The following is a 25,840-nucleotide window of genomic DNA, read 5'->3' on the forward strand; positions in this document are numbered from 1 at the left end:
AAAATATTCATAAAAAGTGTAACTATTATACATTATTTATTTTTACCTGTTTAAAACATTGTTGTATAACTTTTAAATTGTAAATAAATATTGGAAAAATATTTTTTTTTGTCTTTCTTCAGTTTCTTCCATCAATCTGCTGCTTTTGAAGCAATAATAATTAAAGTCTAAAACAAATTTTATCTGCTTCAAAAATATCTCATTTAACCACATCTGGAACAACTTGCCGCCCATACTTAACAATATACCTTGAAGCACCTTTCGTTCTGAAACGCGCATATAATGAAAGAAAACGTAAAATAGATGGGCCCCTGCCCTACTCATCTCTCGGCGGTTTGTTTAGCTAAAATCAGCCATCTGCACTTAATCGCTGCCTCTATCTATTAATACGCGTTTCATTTGCACCTCATAAAATGCGCAACACAGTTGAGAGCTGCAGTTCATTAGTCGGCGGGAAATCTGACTTATCCGAGATGCACGGACGGACGTGGCGCAATCGATCTCGCACATTTGTACTTCGAGATGAGGCAATAAATCGCACTCTCGCTCCTCCCGACCCGCCGACAAAGCTAAATTAAACACGCCGCTGATTATAAACAGAACTGACACCTTTTCTCGTGACTCACCAGACGCTGGGACAACCCCTGTCTCACACCCAACTTCAGCCATCAACGTCTACGTGTTCACTTGCAATTAGTAAATCTCACGTTTGCAGGCCATCTGATGATCTGATTATAAAAAATTAAAGTAAATTAGTTTAAAATGAATAGGAAAAAATTAATTCATGACAGTTTTATATCAAAAATAATCAAAGCGAGATTTGAATGGATTTTAACAATCAAGGATTATATATAAAACAAAAAGTATGTTTGTTTGCTTTTTGAAATTTTATGATGATTAAAATTTACATAAGCTCATGCCAGGAAAATCTAAAATGGTGTATAAACTTCTCGGTTATAGATTTTTTTCTCACAAAATATATCCAGAATTTACAAATACTGTTTTATAAAATTTAATACATTTTTAGTGTATTTTAGTCAATTGCAATATTTTCTCGGTAAAATAAAAAATTGAATGTTTTCATCAATTCATTTCATTTAATGATGTTTATGTTTTCAGCAAAGATCAATAATAGTTCTAATTTTTCAATATAAAGTTTCAGCTTATTTAAAAACCGACAGAGTTGAAAATTTATTAAACTTGTTAAATGTCCAACATTTTAAATTTTGAATCCAACAGTTATTTCTGCTCACAATTGAATATTTAGCTGTATAAAACAAATTAACAATGCATTCATAAATGATTCATATGATTATGTAACGGTCACAAAAAATGCTCCAGTGTTCCAAATCTTTCACTTTCAAACCTTTAATTATTTTTAATTTTCGATTAAAAATTAACTTCAAGTTTGATATCATTAGAATAAGACATTTTTTTTTTTTTTAAAAAAAGCAAAGAGTAAAAAAACTTAAAAATTAAAATATAACATTATTTTTATTTCAATGGCGATCCTACGGATTATTTTAGTATTAAATTTATCATTTTAGATCCTTTTAAAATTTCAATGTGGCAAAATTGAATAATTAAAATCATGAAAATGAACGAGCAGTTAATGAGGAAGTTTATAAACAAACTTTTTGCCTCATTAAGTGCTTCGCCGACCATTATGCAAATGTTCACGGCTTAATTTGTGACGGCGCACGAAACGTGCACGAGCGAGCGGTCGAGCTAGACGGACGCGTGCTTTTTCTGAGCGAAAATTGTTTCTATACACTTGAGAGGGCGAAAACTACAAAGAGAAGCCGCTTTCTTAGATCTCTCTTTGGTGTTTATTCGTTTAGTCTATCACAAAAGCCTTTCAACTGCTACTCCATCAGGCTGCGCGCGGAAAATACACAGATCTGGATTATCTCATGACATGCAACACACAGACACACACACGAGCTCGCGCAGGGGAGCATCGCACACAAAAAGGAGTGAAAGCCACTAAATTAGGCTCGCGCTCCAGACGATGATTGAATACGAAAAAGTCAACTGGGATTAAAAAACCCAAATTTAATGTATGGCAAATTTTGTTGTTGTCTAATATTTCAAATGTTGCAAAAAATTATAAAATTATTTAAAAATAATCAATTGTTAGTTAGGAAACATTGAATTGTTGAACAAAACGACACCACCCATTAGCAAGAATATTGCAAAACTTCCGAGATAAAAATACCACATCCACCGCAGTTAGCCTCGGTTGACATTAATTGTTAGTTTTTGTTCTTGCCCCGCTGATCATTTATTATACAATTTGAAGAAATTAAATTTATTGATTATCCTTATTATTAATATTAAATTTTTCATCGTTTTCTGATTTTAATGTAAAATTAAGACGTTTTTTTAAAATTTAAATACTTAAATTAACAATTATAATATTTAATTTTTTTTTTAACTGAAACGCAGCTTACGAAGCAACTATACAGCGTTCAGCTTCAAATAAAAAAATTAAAATCATATAATTTAGTTAGTTTTATAAAGTAAAAAATGACACCCAAACAACTCCCAAATTTATGTAATTATGTAGATTTCAATCTCAGGCTGATCTATTGTCTTATTATAAAACAAAAAATCATACTAAGTGCTAGCTTTTCATAAAATAGAAAATTTTATTATTAAATCTTCTTATATTTTGAATATTAATTCAAATCCTCATTCAGTTCTTTCGTTAAATATATTAAAATAACTGTCATGGGAAATGGGAACAAAATCCCAATTTTTATCAATTTTCCCGGGGCCAAATAGTTTTTTTTTAAGAAAATCAAGATCATTCCTCATCAATAAAAGAGAAACTTTACATTCGACAAAGATCCCCCTTTCATCTGCAATCATAAATCAAACTGCACCCTCGCACCCTTCTTCTTCTACTCTTTTTTGTTGCGGCGGCACAGAAAGAAAAATGCATCCCGAGAAATAAAAGAAAAGAGGCTGCGTGTCCATTAGGCCTATTGGAATACATACGCAAGAGGAGGGCGGCCAGAGGGGCGCCAGCCGCGGCCCCCCTCTCTCTCTCTCTTGCGGCGGCGATCGCGCTGCCCACGCGTTGGCCGCGAGTAGAGCGACCACCACTCCGCGAGCGACGCGGCGCGCTGTCAAGAGCTCTGCTGCTGCTGGCTCCGAACAAAAAAAGTATTTCTTCACGTTGGTTCAGTTCGCCTGTCGGCAGACAACTGGCCGAGCAGCGGCGCCAGCTGATCGCGGATACACCTGCAGGAGAAACTGCAAACAAAAAGCCAGTCTGCTCTCTCGCGAGCGAGCGAGACGTGAGGAGTCGTGACCGCGGACCCTAGGAAGGAAATATGCCAGCCGTCGCCAGCCCGTCCAGCCGTCAGCCGCCAGCCAGCCCATGAGAAAAGAAGACTCCCTTGTCACGGCCGCCAAATTAAGGTTGGTTCGGACTTTTTTACAATTTTTTTCCCCAATCCCAGTGTCTTTGGGCAGCGACCTAAATCAAGGCCTTATAATATTATTCTTATTCCTCTTCTTGTTCATTTTTTCTAAAATAAAAAAAAGATCCGAGAAGAGAGTTTTCTTCTTCATTCTGAGGATCGTTGCCATGGCAACTAAAGAGTCGGCGCCACCTTTGGTCGGCGCCGCGTGTCCGAGCGTGGGGGCCACGGCCTTGCCAGGAATTCGGCAGGCCCGCTGGAGGCCACGCCTGAAGGTTACCTACCTGCAAAGGTTTGTTTCACCTGCGAGCTGCTTCCACCTGCTGGCGATCCACCTGTGCAGTGCCGGCGACCTGTGGGTGCCTGGCGTTTTCTTTTCGGTGCGCGCCAGGGTCCGCCGCTTTTTCTACATTCGGAGAACCGCTCGCGACTCCTTCTACTTTTTTCTCCGATGATTGGAATTCTTTCTCTGCGCTGTCGATTCATCATCATCTCATCTTTCTCAGGCGATTTTTTTTATCATTTTTATTATGCAACCAATAAAATCAAAAAACCTAACTCGGAAACCATTATTAAAACTGATAATGTTATGAAGAAATTTTTATTTTAAATAATTCAATTTATCAAAGTTAAGTCATAAGTCGGTATTTTATTTTTTGGTAAGTGACTTTAAATATTTTACTAATTCTTATTGTTAATTAAATAATAATTTGTTTCCCAATTTTACTTTTCAATCGACGAAGAACACACTGAATGTTCTAATCGGTTCTAACGAACTTTTAAAATTTTACTCATAAAAATCTCAACGCTTTTCAAAAAAAGTTTATAAAAATAAAAAATTAATTTGGAGATTTTAAATTTTGCAAGGTAAAAGAATTTAAAAAACCAAAATTTTAAATTTTAATCAGAAATCCAAGCGCCAAATGAATTCTCCTTTAAAACTAATAATTTTTTTTTTCACAAACTCATAATTGAAGTCAAATTCCCAAACTTCTGCTAGCAGTTTTTTTTTTCATAATTTAAAGTGACCTTAAGTCAAGTAATCCTATCATTCTTCAGATTTAGCTACAGACTCGCTCCTCTGCTTTAATCGAGGAGCATCATTAAAAATTTCTAGCCATGAGTTAAGTTAGGAGTGGGGAATAAATTTTTTATTGCCATTTTATGAGGTTGCTGGTGAACTATACAGGGGAATACGCAAGTCTGTCATTCGTGATAAACAACCTAATTAATAAAAATGGTCGGCATGACTAACAGGCTAATCTCTCCTCGTAATTAACGTAGCAGTACACTGTACCATTTTGCCTCATTATCATGCAAGGTGATTTTCCGCATCCTGCAACAAACACCCATTTTTGCAAGCTTTAGCACAAATTGTTCATAACCTTGCAAGAGTCTTTCTAGATTAGCTAATTTAGCTATGACCGTTTCTGTAAACTGAAGTCATAAATTATTATAAATGTTTAATTTAAATATTATTTATATTATTATTGCATAATTATCCAATTTTTTTCCAACTTTCCGATGCATTTTGAGGACATCATGTTTCAGTTTTTAGGATCAACATTGAATTTTGATTTTAAAATACTGCAATGTTTGTTCTGGAAAATATTGATTAGGCAATGAATAATCAATAATTTATGCTTTGATTGCTCAATTTATTTAATTGATACAATCAAAAGAAAATTTGAAATAGATTAAAATATATTTAAATAATTTACTATATTTGAGTCAGTCTTCCTTCCAATTACTTCCAAGTTTCTCCAGATTGCCTCTATTTTTCAACGCAATAGGAGAGATTATGCGCAATTTCCTCCTTTTTTTTGGGAGGGTCACTGTTTTTGCAGCGGCGAGTGAAATATGAGATTCTGAGAAGCTGTAAAAGTTAACGACGCGATCGGAACCATGAGTATAACTTAACGAAGACCGAAACTGCAGGAGAGGAAATTCGCTAATGATAAGACCAAAAATTTTGCAGAATATTCTCCCCGGGGCGGCAGCGGTTTTCCAGTCTAAACAAAACACAAACAGCTGCGCGTCCGTAGAGAGATAGAATTAAGAATGGGAAATAAATAAATCCTCTACGAAAAGTAAAACTTAATAATTCTGGCGATATATAAAAAGGCAAGAAATTGAAAGAAGAATCTCTTGAATTCTTATTATTTCAGACATTTTTATTACTTTAAGTTTCTTTTTAAAGCAAAAATAGAAATCCTTTAATCATTGCAGGAATTATAAATGCAATTTTTCCAGCAGATGAATTTTTATATATTTTGATCTAAATTTACAAGATTGTTTTTGATTTAATGATTCGATAATTTTTCTCAACTTTGAAATTTAAAAAGCAATAAAAAATAGTCTTTAATTCAAAATCAACAATACTCGCCTTATAAATTTAAAAAAAATACATGCACCTTTTATCTGTCCAATTTTTTGTTTTTAAAGAAGGGATGGAGCAATTTTAACATTTAAAATGTGCAATGATTGGTGATTAGAATCGTTTTTATTTATACCTGTCAAGTTTTGCTCCAATCACATAATTAAAGAGAATAATTTCAAAGACTTGGTTAAATTATACATATTCTTTGTCCCACATATCAAGCTGAAACGTTGAAAATGAAAATTTTGACCTGTTTGAATGAGTCAAGGGCTAGATATAGAACCGCATTTTCCTTTGACTCTCTCTCGAGAGAGGAATCCGGCGTGCGGAGGCCGCTAGAAAAACAGTCCTTTAAAATGCATCAATTAAAATTTGTAGCTCAGCGGAGATTCAAGTCTGTTGATCGATGCCAGCACAACTGGTGCTGAGGAATTTTCATCCAGCAGCTCTAACACAATTTAGAAGAGTTTCAGTTTATAGAAATGTGAGCCAATTCTTTTCTCTGCCAAGTCACACTACCATATAGCTAGACCCTTGTTAGTCCAATAAAAAAAAATATAACTATACACACTGCAATATAAAGAAGTCCTTCTGACTGAGAGAGACACATTCTTGTCTGCATCCCACTCGCGATCTGCGGAAAATAAAATAGCTCCACTTCTCTCTCTCTCTCTCTCGGCGGCTGCTGCGCGGCCCCGATAAGATTAGTGAATATAGCGAGTGCGTATGTAACTTACATGGCCGTTTACGAGAGCTGCTGCGGGATAATTATATTCCGAACACATACGCGCGTTCGTTTGTATGGGTGGTTTTGTATTTATGTACGTACACGATCCATATATATTGTGCAGCTCTCTCGCTCGCTCACTCGCTGCTCTCGCATTTCCTATGCCGAAGTTCAAAAGCCTGTGCTGCTGCTGCTTGATATCAAAAAGAAGTAGTGCGGTTAACCAGCCAGTCAAATGATATCTGTCTTTCTCGTAGCAGTCTCTTTTTATTTGAGTGAGAAATCGGCGTGTGTGTTTGGGCAACATGCATACGTCTCTCGTCACGCGTTTTTCCATTCATGTGAATCGACGGTTGCTTTTGAACACGTCAAAAGTGGAGAATTGTTTCTTGTTGGTGATGCGGAGGGAGCGAAGAACGAGCCAATATATTGGGGCAAAAGCAACCGCAATATATTTGAACAAAGGATAAATAATAAATTTTATCCAACGAAATGCGAATTTTGTCTACTTTTCTTAATAAAAATAAGACAAATTTTATAAATATGAGATAAATAACAAATAATTTGGTGAATTTGACTATTTTTCTGAAAGGAATAACATAAAATTAAGAAATTACTGATAAACTTTTTTAAATGAAAATTCCCTCTTAAAATTTTCACCAAAAAATCTATATTATTGATTTCATTAACTACTGTACTTAAGAAGAAGAATAAAAAAAATTATACCTTGAACTTCATCTCAAAGTACTATAATTTATCTGACATTGTAATCGGGTTATTTTGAAAACGTTTGGTATAAATTTTGGTACAGAGAAAACATGCGATTGGGATGATGTTTGACGAAAGGGAAATAAAATTGACTTCACTTCACATTCTTTCAAATTTATTAGATTTTTTGGTTTGCAAATAGTTAAAACATGCTTTTTTTTGTAATTTAAATAAGTTTTATTTTTATATTTTCATTATTTTAACAAGAAATTTTCACAAAATGCCTATTTGGAATATATATCTAGAGTTCTTTTATAAAATAAATCTGAAAAACATTTTTTCTTTGCAACATGCGAAATTTCAGCAAAAAAAGTTGGCACTTGAGAAAACGTGAATTATAATAAGCCATGTTAATTTTATTTATTTATTTATTTTATAAGTTATTTTGTCCTTCTCATGAATAGGGTCGCAAACTGTGACCAAAACTGGTAAAGCCGTTTGTATTTTAAATAAAAAATTTCATCAGTGAAGGACAAAGCCAGTTTTACTTTACTTCCATTTGGATAATTGTAAAAAATGTGTTACAAAAGAAGGTTTTTCAACTTTGATTTAATTTTGCTCTTTTTCAGTTTCAACCAATTTTTGGTCATTTTAAACTTTGAGAATTATATATTTCATGATAAAAGATGCAAAGAAATCTTTTAATAAGCAAGTAACATTCATCAAAGAACAGCTCATCTTCATTATAATGTATTAGCTTGATTCAATATTATTAAATTTAGATTTTTGCAGAAAATTTATTATACATGAAAGCAGCTGGTAATAATTCCAAAATTCCTGGGACCCTCGAAGGCCGCGACTTGAAAGCTGCTGGTGAAAACTCGCCACTGTCAAAAGGGAGTGAAATGAGGAGGCGAGCCGGGCCAACACGCATTCCTCACAATAAATAAAAACACGGGGCGAATAATTCTCGCGGCTGCCGTGGATGCGATCCAAAAATATTTTTGATAACTCGCGCCGGGACGACTCTTTTATTTCTGGCCAGAATTCCTCTCTCTTTCTTTAAACATTTTTTGATTGCAAAAAACGAACGCTGGCCGAGGCAAGGGGGCAAAAAAAGAAGAAGGCTGAGCTCTGCTTTTCATTGCAGCAATGTGGGATCGAATGGTCGGAGATTCGGAGTCCCGCAATAGGGCCGAAAAGAACAAGGCCGAAAACGGCTGAGCGGAACAAGGCCGAAAAGGAATAGGGCCGAAAAGGAACAAGGCCGAAAGCTGAAAAATAACCGATAACCGCGAGAGCGTTCAGCTCAGCGAACATTTTATCCTTTGCGCGTCAATACCAAAATCCGTCATGCGGCCGTTTCGCATTGGAAAATAGATGAAAATTGATTTTACACAAGACTTCGCAAAAAAATCTTCATTTTGGGCGAGACACATAATCACAAAATCACAGACATTTGGGGACAACAAGATGAAGATAAATTGATCTCTTGTACAGCTTAAAAAACCATACTGCATCGGAACTCGGAAAACACGATCTTTCAAGAAATTATTTGTCCAGGAAACTTATCACTTATTTGTATAAACTTCTCAACCTTTTCCTATAAGATCATTGTACATTTTTTATGTCGACTGACCTATTGATTTGAATTTGGGTGGTATGAACCTGGTATGAACGTGATTTGTTGAAATTTTTTATCAATTTTGGTCAAGCTAATTTTGAGAAAAAATAAATTCTAGGAAATTCTCATACCAATTCTAAATTTAAATTTAAAAAATTTGGGTCTCCTAACAAATTTATTTTGTCTGAACTATGTCTCCTTGGAACTGACATAAAAAATCCAATGCTAATTAATGTAGAGCAAAATGAATCGGGTCATTTTTTTGCAAAAGCTCTCCTTAATATTGAGTTTTCAAGTCTGCTGGTCAGTTTTTGGTTCACGTATTTCCAGCATATCGACCATAAATAAAACCCGGAAACTGAAAAGTTCCTCCCTACCACATATTAAATAATTTAGATATTTCTTACTTTGATTTATAAGGACGATGATAAAAAATTTGTGTCCTGAGACCCAAGGCGTCCCATTTCTTATCGGGATGGCGGGTAGACGTAACACGGTAATCGCGGTGATTTCCCAAAAAAATCGGTTCTTCCTAGTTTGTTTGCACCGGTATTTCGGCCTTGTTCCGTTTCGGCCCTATTCCTTTTCGGCCCTGTTCCGCTCAGCCATTTTCGGCCTTGTTCTTTTCGGCCCTATTCCGGCACTCCGGAGATTCGCGAGTGGGTGGCTCGGCGAACGGCAGCAGCATTGTTGTTTCGCTTATTCCCACCTCGTTTTACAAATAAGTCGAGCAATTGTGTGTCTTACGTGAGTTGGTGGTGCGTCAGTGTCTGCTGCCTGCGATCGCGTTTATATCCATTCTGTGGGAGCCGCCGCGGACCAACAGCACCTTAACTGGCCACCGCGTGCAGGACGAGGTCTGCTTTTTCCGGTTTAAAAATTAGTCATTTCGAATAACAATCCTTTTATTCTTGCTTTGAAAGATTCACTCTCGGTGTATAAAAACTCAGAAAACTGTTTACCCACGCCGAATTTTTTTCAATTTTTTGTTCTGAAAGTGGACAAAATTTCATATGATCGATGTTGAAATTTTGATAAAAAAAAGTGTACTCCTTCAAATCTGGGGTTAAAATACCAACCCTGCCTCAGTGAGCATTTTGGAAATCTAAAAAAACATGTTATCAAAAGAGGAATATGAGCAAATTTTGTGCATAAGATGAACTTTTGCAACTTTGGCTGACTGGTTAAAATATTAATATTATTAATATTTTATTTCTAATTTTCCAATACAAAACAATCGCCGATAAATGCAAATAACTCTTATACAGTCACATTTAAGTTACTTAACTTAAGAAAACTTAAGAAAGACTTTTTTAATCAAGTTAAAGTTAAAATAAAGAAAACTCTTTTCTTCATTTTCATTTTATTCTTTATAATAATGCATTTTTATTTTGAATTATTTTTTCTTCCTCTCATTTTATTTGTTTCCGAATGGAGAATAAGATTGAGAGCAGCTCTTCTGTGATTGATTATACAATATTCAAATTTTGGCAAGCTTGAGACAGATTGAGAACCACTTTCCAAACTCTTTGAGAGCCTGTAACACAAAAGCTGCGTATATTCAACAAATTTCCATCGCGTGATTGATTTGCAAAAAGCTTCTCTGCTGCCACATTGTTATTTTTTTTTTACAACCCTTTCAAGACGGAAAAAGAGAAGAATCTATAAATTGTGCATGTTGTCACTGGAGTTTATACCCGTCTGGCCCGAAATAGAACGAAAATCATTGGAAAAGTTTGCACATTAAGAATAGAGGAATCTTAAGAAAGCAACGTCAGCGTTTTGATGGCTCCCTTATTTTTTTCAAACAAAGCTTCCACAGTGGATCGAACGAGTTTTATTTATATTCGCAGAAGAAGTTTTGAGCATTGGATAAACAAAGAGAAAGAGTTTTATTTTAGTTCGAGCAAAAGAGTATATATGAGAAGAAAGCTGCTGGGCAATCGGTCAAAAGTGTATGAAAAATGGTGCAATAAATCTTCTGGCCGCGAGCAAGAAGCTAAACACGCGCGAATCTGGTGACAAACTTTGGCAAGAAATTTGTATGCGCAGTTGATAAAAAAAACCTTTGAGCAAAAATATCGGAGTAAAGTAAAAAACAAACGGTGGCGTTTAAAAATTTATGACGAAACTCATGAGTTAGGCGCATTTCTGAGATAAATTATCAACTCTATATGATTAAAAACTTAATTCAATTCAAATTTTTCCGTTTATAAAATTTGCATTGGAAGACAGAGACAAAGTTACAATAATCGATCTATTTTTTTTTTTTTAAATCAATTAATTTTCTGTAAGAATTTTAATTAAATATACAAATTTTAAAGAGGAACTGCTGAAAAAATTTGAAGCGTGTTAGTTTAAAATGAATTGTAAATTCAGTTGTGCTTTTTTATGATATTGGCTCCAAATAATTTTGATTTGATATAAAGATACATAACGGAAAAATTAGGTGTTCACCACTAAATTAAGGGCACAAGCCAGCAAGACTTAATTTATTAACTTGTCTTAGCCTAGCCACGAATAAAATTAAATTTTAAGGGGAAATTTTACGTGAATATAATTTAAAAATAAAAAATTTTTGCTAAATAAAGTTGAAAAGAAGGTTCTTCCGATTTGGTCTTTTACAATAATTTTACTACAGAAGGTGCACAAATTTAAAACTTACATGTTTCAATTACTTTTTACAGAATATCTCTCAAAAATTGAATATTCCTATGCAAATTTCAGCACAATATTACAATTCATGTTAATAACAAAAATCCAGTGGTATTGGCAAAAATGTAAAAAAAAAATCAATCCATTATTATACAAAAACAGCCGCGGCTCTTGTCCAAATTACTGCGCAGTCGATCCCCCAATCCATTTCATCAATGAACAAGTGTTGTGCAAAAAGACATGATTTATTCATAGACCCCGAACCCATTCGCAATAGAAAGTTGTAAATCACTGCGAATAAAAATGCATGGCTTGTTTTCCATATTTCTTGGACGCATCGCCGCGGAAAATCCATAATTCGGCTGCGCCATTGAGTCGGTGGCAGAGACAAAGCCAATAAAATCCAAGAATGGAGCCGAGTGAGTGTCTGCGGCGGAAAACGCGCGACTGCGTCGGCGTGTGCTTTGCTTTCTTTCTTTGTCGCCGTTCCATTCATCTCTGGGGCGGGCGCGGGCGGTGCACACACGAAAAGAGCCGCGGCTTCGCTTTATTGTGTGTGTAATCTGCAGCGTGCTGTTTGATAAAAAAAAATCAAGAGTTTGTTTCTGACAGAGTGAGTCACTGGGATTATTGTTATTATTATGATATTTGGCCTCCTCCTCCTCCCTCGCCGCGGCGCACCGTCGCGAGTGTGAATGTGACGAGTATTTTAGTCAGTCGCGAGAGAGAAAGACGTTAGTCACACTTGTCTCTGCTGTTTTGATTGCAGATGATGGCCAACACTTTCCTTCTGTGCCTGCTGCTGATGCTGCTGCTCAAAGTGGACGCCGACTTGAAAGGTAAAATTTGTTAATCAAATTTTATAATATATAAAAATTCCTAAATTTCTGAAAGCTGTTTTTGTGAAAGTATTACTAATTTCTACTGGAATTCCTAAAAATTTATTTTTTAAATTTTTTAGAGGAGTATATAAATCGCTAATTTACAAAACATAAATTTTGAGTGAAATTTAAATAAAAGTATAAATTTTGATTTCTGATCAAGATTATGATTTTCTAATATTGCAGGCTTATCACAAAAATTTGGCATATCATAGAGCATTTTTTTTTATCATTTAAAAAAGTTTATTTTTTTAAATAGTTTTTCAGTTATTTCGCTTTACAGAGTGAAAATGATTTAATTTTTAATACAAATTTTATTATTGATTAAGAAAATCCAATTCATTACAAACAAAACAATAATAATTATAATAAATGTTTCAAACGTTGACAATTTCTTGTTCTGATTTATATCTCTTCATAAAAATGCATAATAAGCCAATCTTCCTAAACTGACACGAACTTTCTTGAGTTCAAAGAAATTTGAATGAAAATAAAATTATGCTTTAACTGTAAAAGTCTAACATTTGGAAGTTGTAAAATTTTAAACTTTTTTCGCTAGGATGCATTCAAATTATTGGAGTTAAATTTCAGCATTAAAAAAATCTTTTTGTTAGAAAATTTCATTTCTTATTAAGTCCCAATTATTAATGAGTGGATTTTATTTTATAATTTAACAAAGTAACAGAAAGCATTTGGAAGATTATGTGTGTTATCGTTTTGCTTTATAATGAAACCTAAATTTCAAACGTTTTTGGTATTAATTACATTGTTTGTGCCAATAATGAACATGATTTGAACAGTTTTACAAAGTTTCGCCTGAATTTTACATATTTGAAACTTATCTTTGCACTCAAAAAGAGCAAAAATCGCCGAATTTTACAGTAAGAGATTTAAAAGTTTTAATTCCATGAGTGTCTCAAACTTTCATTCTTTCGTCAACATCACAATTTATTTTTCTTTTATTCTGATCCCTCATTTCTCTCCAAAACAATCAAAAGCACAAAACAAAAAACATTAAAAACACATTTTGTATGTGTCCGCTTCGCGTGCATTCTTTTGGTAAATAATCTCTGCTCTCGTTGAAATTCCTTGAGTGAGGCCGACATATATATTATTGTGGAACAAAAATATAAAACGCATGCCTTTCTGACCACAGGCAATCTGATGACTTGTGAGAACGAGGGGATGAAGGTGCCAGTGGACCGCCAGTTCCTTTGCTACAACTGCGTGTGCAAGGTAAGAAAAACACAACTTGGACAAAAAATCGCTTCCAAAAGCGGCGCAGTAATGGAATGGGAGGGTGGAAGTAAAAAAATAACAGACTGACTGCGCGAGACGAAAGCAAACAAACAAACAAAACGGCCGCAGACACATTCATAGAAAGAAAGAAAGAAAGAGAATTCCTCCCTCTCCATCATTTCGCGTCTCATGAATGTATCCCTTTACTTCCAATATCTATGTATCTGCCAGCCAGTTTTTATCTAGTCTAGCTGCAACGATATATAAAAGGGCTCTTCGTAAAAAAGCAACGCAAATAAAAATTTATTTATATAAAAATAGAAAACATCAGTAAAACAGTGGAAAACCTCATTTTTTTTTACATTTGAAGGAAATTTAAGAATGAAGCGAAATCTCTTAATTTAATAAACTTTTGACTTTCCTTAGGAATTGTTGTTGAAGAAATTTGTTGATCGTTGTGGGAAAACTGATAAATTAAAATTCAAACAAATTCTGAATCAACACATTCCTGGCGATAAAGAGCTCAATGTTAAGTAAAGTAAACGTTCCAAATTAATTTTAAATAATTTGGCAATTTAAATTTAACCTAAACAGAGGAATTGAATTTTTGATCAGTAATCCTAACTCTAACTAACAATATGACATCTATGAACAATTCATGAAAATTTTTAATTGTTTCCCCCCCCCCTCCAAATTTGGACTTTTTCCACTAGTAAAATATCAGAAATTGTAAAAAATTAAAAAAAAAAATGGTCAGAGTGAGATTTTGAAAAGCCCTAAGCTGTTTTCCTGGTCCAGCATTTCTCTCCCTTCTCTGTGGGCGCTGCGTATAAAATAATGGGGATGGATTTGGGCGGGTTGTTCTCTTTCTCGCTCTAGCGTGCGGGGGCTGCATTTTTTTTTATCCAAGAGCTAGGCGAGCTAACTCTCGCGGGCGACGGAGAGGCACTCGGAGTGGCGCCACGGCGGTGCCTGCCTGGCGAGAGGGAATTGCACCCTCTTCCACTCGATTCCATTCCTCTCTCTCACTCGTAATGATCCAGTCTGATAATGGTCATGTGCGCGCCTTTATTTTTGGCCGTGATTGCATGCATTTTTGGCCACGCCGCGCTCTATATGCTCATCGCCGTTTTCGCCTCGGCCAAAAGAGATCAGCGGCAACGATTGTTGCGTCCGTCGCTGCTCAAGAGCTAGCTCGGCCCCGCGCAATGATTTCCGCGTGCCTGGAATTCGTCATAAAAAATAACCTCGGACTACATTATTTGAGAACAGAAAAAAAACAGATTTTAAGAAGAATTCAAGCACGTTTTAGTATTATATTGTCATCAAAAGAATCTTTTTTTTTTTACTTTCCTTGCACCAATTCAGATTAATATGAGGAGCATTTCACCATATTGGTCAGCAATTTTAAAATGAAGTTTAAAAACATTGCGTGAGGAAATTTGTTATATTTCTTCTTTTGGCGGTTCCTGATTTTAATCCTAACTCAAATCAGATTCTCACTGCGGTGGACTCTACCTTTCATTTTCAAAGGTCAAAGCCAAAATTATCCCCGCAGTGTTTCATATCGATTGCATAACGTTCACTGCGATATAAAATTAGACCGGCCCTTTTTGTTTATCGAGAGTGTATTGAAACTGGATAGCCGCGTGAAAACCCCAATCAAGAGCTAGTTATTCACGTTTTATTGTGAATTCGCCGGATTAGCTGCTCGTCGAAAGTGAAAGTTTTAAATGACGTTGCTGACAACGCGCGCCGGCTTTTCGTCCGCATAGGAGCGTCCATTTACATTATTAATAATAATGACCAAAGGCCGTGCGGCCAATAATCACACGCTGCAAGGTGAATTCATCTCCTTGTAATAACACACACACCTCTCCCGAGAAAGAGAAACAAAAAAAGTCACAGAGTTTCTAAATTATCGAGCGCCGCATCGGCAATTTGCTTTTTTTCCAACTCGCTTATAGACGAAGAAAATTTCGACACTGGTAATCACCGTATTCCGATCAGCATCTCTCTCTGATCCTCAGGTGTATTTCCATTCACGTGGTCGCTCATAAATATAAAAAAGCAAACCGGCTTTTCGCGCAGCTTGTTTCTTTTTTCTTCTTCTTCTTAAGTACCAAAACTTACGACCGGTCAGGATAAATAAATTTGAATCGAGCCAGGCGGATATGCCCAAAGTGACCCCGCACTTTTCTGGGGATAGGTTAGTTCCGTTTCGGAGAAAAGCGGCGTTCCCAAGAAAGGTGCATTATTTTTCTTCTTTTTATTTATCCACAAAGGAGCTCTTTCAGCTTTTGAGCAACACGTTCCCTTTCAACTTGACCGCCGCCGCCGACGAGAGCGTGTTATGATAAGTTGCATCACGGGCCATCAGCTTTTCGTCACCGGTGCGGACACCATTGGGTCAAAATACATTAAACATAGCACGGCTTGTTTATTAACCGTGATGAATGTTTGGCCTGGCGCTACGACGAGGCGAGACGATTTTCTTTTTGTTTTACGTTTTTTTTTTACATTTTCCTTCAACGAAAATTAATTTTAGCCGCAAAATTTCAAGATGCGGAAAGTTATTTATCAACTAAGGTTTGTTTTTTAAGAAAGATGATCAAAAGAGAGCCGCAGCCTCAACAAACGATATTTTGATGCAAAAATATTTTAGAAACCTAAAATTATGTAAAAATCTTGAAATAAAATAATAAACAAAAAATGTATTCAATTTATAAAATTAAATAGTTTTTAAAGTATGTCAAAGGAACACTTTAAAAAAAGCATTTAATCAATTTCCACTAAATATCGTGACTGCTGAAATTTAAATTAATAGAAATTTTTGCACACCTAAATAAATTGCATTTTTAATATTTTTATAAACTAAAAAAACTTATTAATCATCTAGAAACATTCAAAATTATTCTCGTGCAACTGCTTGTTTCGATCATTGGTGCAATTTTCCTCTCAAAGTCAAGAGATAAATGCGAGCTGCTAATGAGGACTGAACACGGCGCCTGTGTTTGATCTTTCCCCGCGATAAGCAACAAGAGTCGCAGCGTCTGCTTCTTATTGCAACTTGTGCCGCTACTTTTCCTCGCAAAAGTTGCAACCTTTGTCGGAATCGTCCTGCTGCTTGGACTTTTACACACTTATCTTACTTGTTGCGAATTCGGTGAAATCGTGAAAATTAGCGATTCCCGTTTAATCTTTGTAATTAAAAGAAACTTTAGACTTTTCATTTGGGGAGATAAGAGTTATCAGAATGTCAACTGGTGAATGAATTGCATTTTTCAAATATTTCGCGAGTTTTCGTAAGTTGAGATAAAATATAAAAAACGATGAATGGCCTCTGTGATTCATTTATAACGTCATCGATTATAAAAATTATTGAGAGTGAACCTTAGACTCATTAATCACATAAAGATAAAATTTAATTGCGCCTTCAAATAATCAAAATGAGTATATAGAAATAAATCGTTGCGTCTTTTTTTATTTCAGAACCGTTTGATTCAATGCCAGCCGAAACACTGTCCGAAAACCGACGACTGCGTCCACCCAAAGACAAAGTCCTCAGACCCTTGCTGTCCATCAAAATGCAAAGGTGAGTCCAACGCGAATTTCCGCGAATTCTATGCGTCATTGAACGCGTGCCAATTGCCTTATCAAGTATTCAAACGTGATCAAGTTCAAAGAAGGAGCTTTGAATAAAATAAATTTTTATTTCGGCAGGTTGTTGGTTGAATGGGACGATGTACGAGAGTGGAACGGTGTGGCGGCCAGACCCGTGCACCCACATTGTCTGCGTCAACGGCGTCCTCACCGAAAGCCAAGTCGAATGTCTCACGCCGTGCGAAAAGCCCCTGCCCAAGAGACCAAACGAATGCTGCGCTCGCTGCCCAAGTGAGTAAATTTTCACCTAATTTCAATTAATTTTATTCAATTATATTTCTATATGATTTAAACAAAAATTTCTTTATTAGGATTTGAATTACCAAATAATAGATATTCAAATAAAACTAAATTATTTTTTTTTTTTTAATTATTAAAAAAAGTCCAATTTTTTTGGCAAATTTTTAGCAAAGCTTTTAAAGAGTGTTTGCTGAAAGATTTTTAATTCTTCTATTTTTTGACATTTCAAATCGCAGTGATGACTTTTAAAATGTGATTACCAAACAATATTTGCGACTAAAAAAATGTGCTTGTCATTAGCAAATGAAGAAATTTGTCATTTTTTTCTGACCACGCTTAATTTGCTAATTGCGCCACCAAATTCCAGACTGCGAACTGCGAGGCTACAAAATGGGTGTGGGCACCGAGCTCAAGCCCATCGAGGCCCCCTGCATGACTTGCGTTTGCGACAAGAAGGGCACCATGATATGCACGAGGAAGGCCTGTCCGGTGCTCAACTGTCCCAACCGCCAGCAGATCGAGACGGGCTTCATGGAGTGCTGTCCGCGCTGTAGACCAATGCCACCAACTTCAAGTAAATAAAAAATTCTCCAAAATTTGTAGTATTTTAATATTTTTATTAATTTATCAGAGGATTTTACAATTACATCTTAAAAAATTCTTAATTGTACCAATTTTAATTGTAAAATAGAAATTAGATGGAAAAAAATCAGATCATGACAAATAATCAATTTCTTTGAGTCTATTTTGCACTCTTGATTATAAAAATATATCATTTTCCCTGATAAAATAAAAAAATTGCCCTCAATTTCGCCCTGCTCATTTTATTTATAGTTAAAAAAATCTCTTTCCAGGACTTGTTTCAAGTAGCACCAGGCAATTCCTGAATCCACCCAAGGGTCACTGTTTACTGGGAAACTGGCTGCTTCGGAGCAACCAGGACTACGCCGTCAACTCGTGCTCCAGCTGCAGGTGCATCGAAGGTGCCGCTGAACCGACCGTGACCTGCAAGGCCCAAACGTGCCCCTCCCTTGTTGATTGCAACTTAAAAGATCAGCGCCTCCTCAAGCCAACTGACTGCTGCAAAACCTGCGTGGCGCCCAAACCGAAGCTCGAATTTGGAGGAGAAAAGAAAAAGTGCATTTTTGGAGACAAAATACTTGAGGTATGAAAAAGCTAATATTCTTTTTTAAATTTTAATCAATCAACTGTTACTAATAGAAATCATAAGTTAAATAAGGCAGCAATTTTAAAAACCTTTTAATACATAAAAATAATAAAATCTAATTTTTTATATGATTTTTCTATTTATTTTCCTCATTTCTTTTTTTTTTTTTTTTTTTTATGCCAAATGTTTGAGCTTTTCAGCTATTCATTTTTCGAGCAATCCAATAAAGTTGGGATTCAGTTTCTGTCCTGCTCAGATTTTGCAGGGGGTCAATTTGATTTAAAAGGACGGCACAGTTAAAAAGGTGTGCCCTGTCTTGCACATCTGCTTTGCATAATTTGCATGTTGCTGGTTCTTTTGTAATGCTGAATTTATTCAAGTAGTGCTGCAGGCCATCGTGTTCTGTGGCCAGTCTGAGCTGGGCAGTGGCCACTGACCTGGGCCAGTTTTTGTCTGGGCCTTTAACCACCTCCTCTCTCCACGGTTTTAGTCTGCTCTGGAGATTATGTTTTTCTTCGACGGCAGCTTTTTTCTTTGTCTTGATTTTCTCCTTAGCTGCTGCGAGGGTGATTCCATTTGATTTAGGAGGGGGCTTTTTAGAGCCCATTTTGGCGAGGGCGTCTGCCAGCTCATTTCCATGGATTTTTGTATGACTAGGGATCCACTGTATTCTTATTTCGTAGTTTTTCATTTTTAATTTGACTAGGGCCTTCTTGAAGTTGAGGGAGGTGGGGTGGTAGTTGGTTATGTTAGTGATGGACTGGATGGCTGCTTTGCTGTCCGAGAGGATGACGAATTTTGTTTTATTGAAGGGGAAAGGTTGCTGCTCCATAATGTTCTCGACTGCTCTTGCTATTGCAGCACTCTCGGCGTCAAAACAGCTAGAGCCTGGAGGCATCGGATGGGATTCTTGAAAGGCGAAGCAGTGCAGACCAAAGCCAGTGTTGCCTGTGGCGTTGTCCTGGGAGCCGTCGGTATAGATGTGCACCCAGTCACTGATAGGAAAGTGCCTGGACAGATGGTCTTCTGTGAGGCGCTGTCTCTCTTCAGCTGGCTGCTCGCCTTTTTTGCCTAGTTGATCTATTTGGAGCAGAGGGTTTAAGAAGGCAGTTTGGTTTTGAGTATGAATTACGGATGGCAGGGGAAGTGGTTGGCGTGGGTGGTCGAAGACTTCCGGACAGTATTTGGCCTTCAGGGATGTGGCTTTTTGGGCAAAGTTTGTGTGCCCCTTCGCTGCTGGTTCTGGGAAGTTGAGCCATCTGGGGTTTAGTCGGACGAGCTTCTCGTGAAGAGTGACCGCTCGTGCCTCCATTCGCTCCTGTACAGGTTCAACTCGAGCGTAGATCTCCATGGCAGCAATTGATGTTGTTTTGTAGGCGCCATTTATCAGTCTAAGGGCTTGGTTTTGGGCTTTTTCAAGGGTGCTGATTGCTTCTTTAGAGGCTGTGATGAAAATCTCGGTGCAGTACTCAAGTACAGGTCTCGCATATGTGAGGTAGGTAGTTCTAAGGGTACTTGGTCTGGCGCCCCATTTTGCTCCTGCATAGCGTTGCATGAGACGTAGCCTTTTTTTACATTTTTCTGCGACCTTCTCGAAGTGGGCCCGGCCGGTGAGTTTTTTATCTAGGGTGACTCCGAGGTATGTCAACTGCGCTTCCTTCACTTCTTGTCCATTTATTTTTATTGAGAGTGTGGGGTCAGAGTGCTTGAAAGAGAAGATGGAGTAGCAAGATTTATCAGGGTTAATCTTGAAGCCGTGGACTTGCAGCCAATTTACCAAATTCCGGACACCTGTTTGGAGGGAGATTTGGAGTGCACCTACGTCTTTTCCAGTGGCCATCAGAAGGAAGTCATCTGCGTAGACAATGAGGTAGAGACCCGGGAGGAGTTTAATGATTTTGATGGCCCCATTTGTTGCAATTTTGAAAACTGTGGGGGCCAGAATTGTGCCTTGTGCAACTCCGGCTCTGGTCACTCTTGTCTTGCTTTTTACTCCTTTGTAGGCAACTTTAATGCGTCTATTGTTTATGAAGTCGTTGGTCCACTTGATGATGTTGTTTGGGAGTCCGTAGTTTTGCATTTCGTAGATGGCTCGACTTCTATCCGTAACGTCAAAAGCTGCTGAGAGGTCAATGGACACGGCTACTGTTGTCTGTTGTTTTGCAAAGCCTTCTTTAGCTAACTGGACAATAAAGGCGACTTGGTCCTCCGTGCCTCTGTTTTTCCTATAGGCTCCTTGTTCCTGGTGAATGATTTTATTTTCCTCCAGATAGGTTTCTAGCCGCAGGTTGACCATCTTCTCCGCTGTCTTGGCCAGCACACTTGTCAGTGCAATCGGTCTGTAACTGGATGGCATGAGAGGATCTTTGTCAGGTTTAAGAATTGGAGTAATTATTGCTGTTTTCCATGGCTGGGGGACTTCTCCTATCCAAGAAGTGTTTATGAGGTTGAGCAGATGTTGTCTAAAGAGAGGTCCGGAGTGTTTCAGGAATTCGGGGTGAACTCCGTCTTCGCCAGGACTTTTCCTTAAATCGAGTGTGTGGATGGCAAGTTCAAGTTCAGGGGCGGTGAAGAGAGAGTTGAAAGGGTCAATCAGAGCAGGGTTGTATGTGATATTTTTCAGTTTCTTTTTCCTTTTACGAGCGGGGGTACTAGCAGAGGCAAAGTGTTTTACGAAGAGATCAGCTTTAGCTTTTGGGGTTGTTGCTGTGTGGTTTGCCAGTATGAGTGGAGAGTTTCTGTCATCCTTCTGGCTCCATTTGCCGCAGAGTTGGGAGAAGAGCCTGTGAGCTTTCAGGGCATCGTCCTTGTAATCCAGGCTGGCGACAAAGTTTTGAAAATTTTGCTCCTTAGCTTTTCCTATTTCAGCTGTTAAAGTTTTCTCTGCCAATTTTAGTTCTTCTCTGATCCAGGAGCGAACCACCTCATCCTCTTCGTTGTTTACTAACTTTGCGAGTACCATTTTGTTCTTTCTCAGCTCCTCCAGCTGCTCATTCCAGAAAGGGCGAAAATCCTTGACAGTGCCCTTAGGGATGTGTTTTACAGCGGCCTTTAGAATGATCTGCACCAGCTCTCCGGCTTCCCGATGAGGGTTTGCTGTAGGCGTGTGCTCTGCTGCTAATTTCTCCAGCTCATCCTGGTAGGTAGTCCAGTTTGCTTTTTTGAAGTTCCATCTGGCCAGCTGGGGGGGTTTCCGTCGAAAAGGGTTTGTTGGGAAAAGCTTTATTACTTTATGGCCGGAGCCACAGATGAAATTATTTTGCGAGATTTGGTCAGAGAGGGAGCTGTGGATTAGGGCAAGGTCAGGTCTTGACCTCACCCCATTTGTGGTCAGATTTGTGAAACGGTCATCGTCGTCAGGGTCGAGTAGTAGGAGGGCGTTTGCTGCAGCGAACTCCTCTACGTATTGGCCCACGGGAGTAGTGGCTCTGTAGTCCCATTCTGTGTTCGGAGCGTTCAGGTCACCAATGATGATGGTGCTATCTGTGATGAGAAGGTCCTCGAAGGCCATTGGCATATTATTTGGAGGATTGTAGGCCATGATGATGGTGGTCTTGGTCTTCTCCATCCAAATTTCGAGGGACGCTATCTCAACTATGTCGTTTGGGTGACTGCTCATTGTTCTGATCACTTTGAAATTTGAGACCAGGTCGTCCTTGACTCCAACAATCATTCCACAGGCTATTTGTCTGTTGCCTGGCCTCGCAGCTTCCAGGATGTGAAGGCTGTAACCTGGAGCTTTGAGGTCTTTCAGTCCTGGGTAGTCTTTTTTGGCGTGCTTTCCTGCTTCTGAAATGCAGTAGACATCAGCACATTCGTTCTTAATCAGCAAAAGAAACTCAGCAAATTTTGTTTTGGATATGCCTCCTGCATTCCAATAGAGTACTGTGGGGCGCGCAATACGAGGGCCTCGGACACATCTCAGAGATGAGGGAAGTCCTTGGCCCTTGTCTGCCGCACCCTGCGTTTGGGCCGATTGGCCGCTGGTCTGAGCGTGTGGTAGAACCATGGTTGGATTGCCTGCTGGCACGATGACAACGTCTTGGCGCCGGGCTTCTGTCCCGGTCCAGGGAGCACGTGATCTTGACTTTTCGGTCGTTGTATTGATTCGGACGTTCGTTGTCGCAGCTCCCCGAAAGCCATTTCTCATTTCAATTCGTAGATTTTTTTGCAGCCAAATTTATTCTTAAATATTTGTATCTTTAATTAGAGTGGTGCATCCTTCAAGAGAGGAAAGTGTGTGGCTTGCCAGTGTGTGGAGGGCGAGATGAAATGCGCCAAGGCCGAATGTGCCATCAGACTGCAAACTGAAGTTCCTCACGAGCCGTCCGAACTAATGCTGCAGACAGCTTACTGCAAACGCAACTTTTACCTCCGGCAGTTGCCTGACCAGTGCTGCCCTGAGTGCATAGAAAGTGAGTAGAAATTTGTTCATTGTCATCTTTTATTTCATGGTTTAATTGATGTACAGGAGAGGGAAGGTGCTACGTTTTTGGAGGCCAGTTCAAGACCTTCGACGATCGTCATTTCAGCTTCCATGGGAGCTGCAAATACCAAGTGGTGACAGACTGTTCGGGAAATAGGACCTTTTCCATCAGAATGTCTACAGCTCCTATTGCCGACCTCAATGGAGAATTTGGCAGAATTGTTACTGTTAAGGTAATTAGTTAAAATAATTGGATAAAATTCCCTAGTTAGTTACTGTTCAAGTCGGGGTATAATTTTCTTAAAAATTGGACTAAAGACATTTTTTAATAATTTTATAAACAAGGAAATCAAAACATCCAAATCCTCTTTTTATGCTTGAAATTAACTTTTTTGATAAAAAAAAAAAAAAATATTCAACTCTCTATAATATTTATTTGTTTTTAAATTTTGATTTCAGCTTGCTGAACACAAAGTAACTTTAGGCCAAAGATTACGAGTGAAGGTGGATGGAAAGAGGGTGGACAAGCTACCCTTCCAGCTGAATGATGTTCTTGAACTGAAGAAGGATGGCGAATACGTCGCCCTCACTACAAATATTGGTAAATAAATGTTCATTATAAAATTAATTCAAAATTGCAATCTCTTTTAATAATCAGGGTTGAAATTGGCATGGAACGGTCACTCCTTGCTGGAAATCTCGGTGCCGGTGAGCATGCACTCGAAGGTTTGTGGACTGTGCGGAAACTTCAACGGCAAGCCCGGCGATGACTTTGAACTGCAGCACGGCGGACGCACCGCCAAAGCGGAGGAGTTTGTGGAGAGTTGGCGCGCCGGGGGCCTCAAGAGTTGCACCAGGAATGTGCAGAGCCACCAGCCAAGTCACCGAATGGCTGGCGGCGGGTCTTCGACGGCGCTGGCGGTGACCAGACAGGAGCAGGGCTGCTCGGCCTCTTCTAAAAAACACCATCGGGACTACAGGAAGTGCATGCCCATTCGGTCGGACATCTTCAAAAAGTGCCATATTGTGGTGCCTGCCATGAGATATTACAAGTGAGTTCCCCCCTTAAATTTTTAAATGGAAATATTTTTTAAACAAAAATTTTCTCAAAATTACTTATCAAATATTAAGTAGGAAAAACATTTATTAAAAAACAGCCTTGATATCATAATTAATTAAAATATTTTATGTCACCCCTCATTGAACAAACCTCTAACCCCGATTGTTCATTTAGAAGGGCATATGAAACTAGAAAATTTTGGTAATTTATATTTTGTAGGAACTACAAATAAAGAAAAGAAAATTCTTTACCAGTGCCAGAACTTTACATTAAAGCTTGCCATTTTTGTAAAAAAAATTATCTTCCTCTACATTTATTTTAGAAATTTAAATTATAAAAATCTTAAGGGAAAAAGTACAAATTAAAATTTTGCAATTGTTTCTTTTTTGCAGAGCCTGTCTGAACGAGATGTGCATGTGCCGTGACCGGTCAGGGGGCAACTCGCATTGTCACTGCCAGGTGATTGAGGCGTACATCCGCGAGTGCAGCGTGATGGCCGGCGCCTCGATCTCTCCACACTTGCAGGCCTCCTGGCGCTACATGACTGGGTGCTACCAGGAGGCGCCGGAGGCGCCGACCACCCTGCGCCAACGGAGGCAACACCGACAGCAGCGCCGGAGACACCACAAAAAAAGCGACTGAACAGGGAAGAGATAGGACTTCCATCTCGTAGTTAGACAGATAATAGGTTTTGCTTGAGCGGAAGAAAATGAATTGATTGCGCGTCACAAAATGGAACAACAAAAATTAGAAATATCAGTCAATGCTAAACTTATGAACTAAGAGGGAATTATTTTTAATGCTTAAGGACTGATTTAGTAGTTATCAAATTTCATAAATTTAGATACTTTTTTTAAATAATGAAAAAGAATTACATTTTTTGTTTGCCATTTTTAATGAAATTCACCACAAAATTTTTTAATAATAGATGATAATTTTTACACTAAAAATCTCCTTTTTTCATAATTTTAAAACTTTAGATATTGTTTTTCTATTTATAAACAATTAAATTTAAATGTTCCCCTGTTGATTTTTCATAGATATTTTTGCTCTCGCCTTTCTTTTTTGTGACTACTTTTCTTCCGAACGGTGCAAATATTTAATTCTGACGTTGGTTCGACTGTTATGCCCACATCGAGTCTCTGGCTTCAAACAAAAATTAATTATCTCAAAACGAAAGAGAGACCGACAGGGGGTTTATGTCTGCTTGCTAGTCTGGCAGGGATTTCCGATGATGGGTAATGCAATAATTATTAATTTTAAATAAACATAGAAAGTAGTGCATGTGTGCATGTGTTGTATACTAACTTATTTTTTGATCGCAAATCATCTTTCATTTTATTTTATAATACTTTCTCGTCAAAATATTTTGTACTGCGTATCAAAGTTTTGTACTTTTTTTTTTTGAACTGACATAATTTTGCGCTTGTGATTTCGGCACAGCTTCTTAAGATTTTCATATACCTGGGACGAATCTCATTTATACAGTAATTGTTTTGGTTGATATTTCCCATAATATATTTCCAGTCTGCCATTGTTGCCATAATTAATGCATTAACATAATTGTAGAATAATCGAATATAAATAGCTGTTTGATGTACATGGAAAATTTAAACTGAATATATGAGCAGTAAGATT

The 25,840-nt window shown here is 37.6% G+C and overlaps 1 protein-coding gene and 1 long non-coding RNA gene across 2 annotated transcripts; one reads left to right on the top strand and one right to left on the bottom strand.

The window, feature by feature from the left end:
- Positions 1–118: 118 nt before the first annotated feature.
- LOC132192599 (uncharacterized) lies at positions 119–3,164 on the bottom strand. The gene is made up of 3 exons (XR_009441352.1): positions 3,004–3,164; positions 627–728; positions 119–569 (listed from the first exon to the last, which is right to left on the bottom strand). It is a non-coding gene; the product is annotated as an uncharacterized LOC132192599 (long non-coding RNA).
- On the top strand, positions 3,106–25,622 carry LOC132192597 (BMP-binding endothelial regulator protein-like). The gene is made up of 12 exons (XM_059612630.1): positions 3,106–3,429; positions 12,295–12,364; positions 13,563–13,642; positions 17,138–17,240; positions 17,369–17,539; positions 17,916–18,122; positions 18,403–18,713; positions 22,927–23,131; positions 23,188–23,375; positions 23,602–23,743; positions 23,801–24,194; positions 24,595–25,622. The coding sequence occupies exons 2-12, from the start codon at positions 12,295–12,297 to the stop codon at positions 24,842–24,844; spliced, it is 2,121 nt and encodes a 706-aa protein (XP_059468613.1). The 5' UTR covers positions 3,106–3,429; the 3' UTR covers positions 24,845–25,622.
- The last annotated feature ends 218 nt before the right edge of the window (positions 25,623–25,840 follow it).

This window comes from Neocloeon triangulifer, unplaced genomic scaffold, assembly GCF_031216515.1.
Source record: "Neocloeon triangulifer isolate White Clay Creek 2 clone unplaced genomic scaffold, ASM3121651v1 ptg000003l, whole genome shotgun sequence".
Lineage (NCBI taxonomy): Eukaryota > Metazoa > Arthropoda > Insecta > Ephemeroptera > Baetidae > Neocloeon > Neocloeon triangulifer.

What these genes read in the sequence shown, in the direction of transcription:
- LOC132192597 (XM_059612630.1), top strand. Translation starts at nt 12,295, where the DNA reads ATGATGGCCAACACTTTCCTTCTGTGCCTGCTGCTGATGCTGCTGCTC. An exon ending in ATGCTGCGCTCGCTGCCCAA is followed by an intron (nt 17,540 to 17,915) that starts GTGAGTAAATTT and finishes ACCAAATTCCAG; the next exon opens with ACTGCGAACTGCGAGGCTAC. An exon ending in TTGGAGACAAAATACTTGAG is followed by an intron (nt 18,714 to 22,926) that starts GTATGAAAAAGC and finishes ATCTTTAATTAG; the next exon opens with AGTGGTGCATCCTTCAAGAG.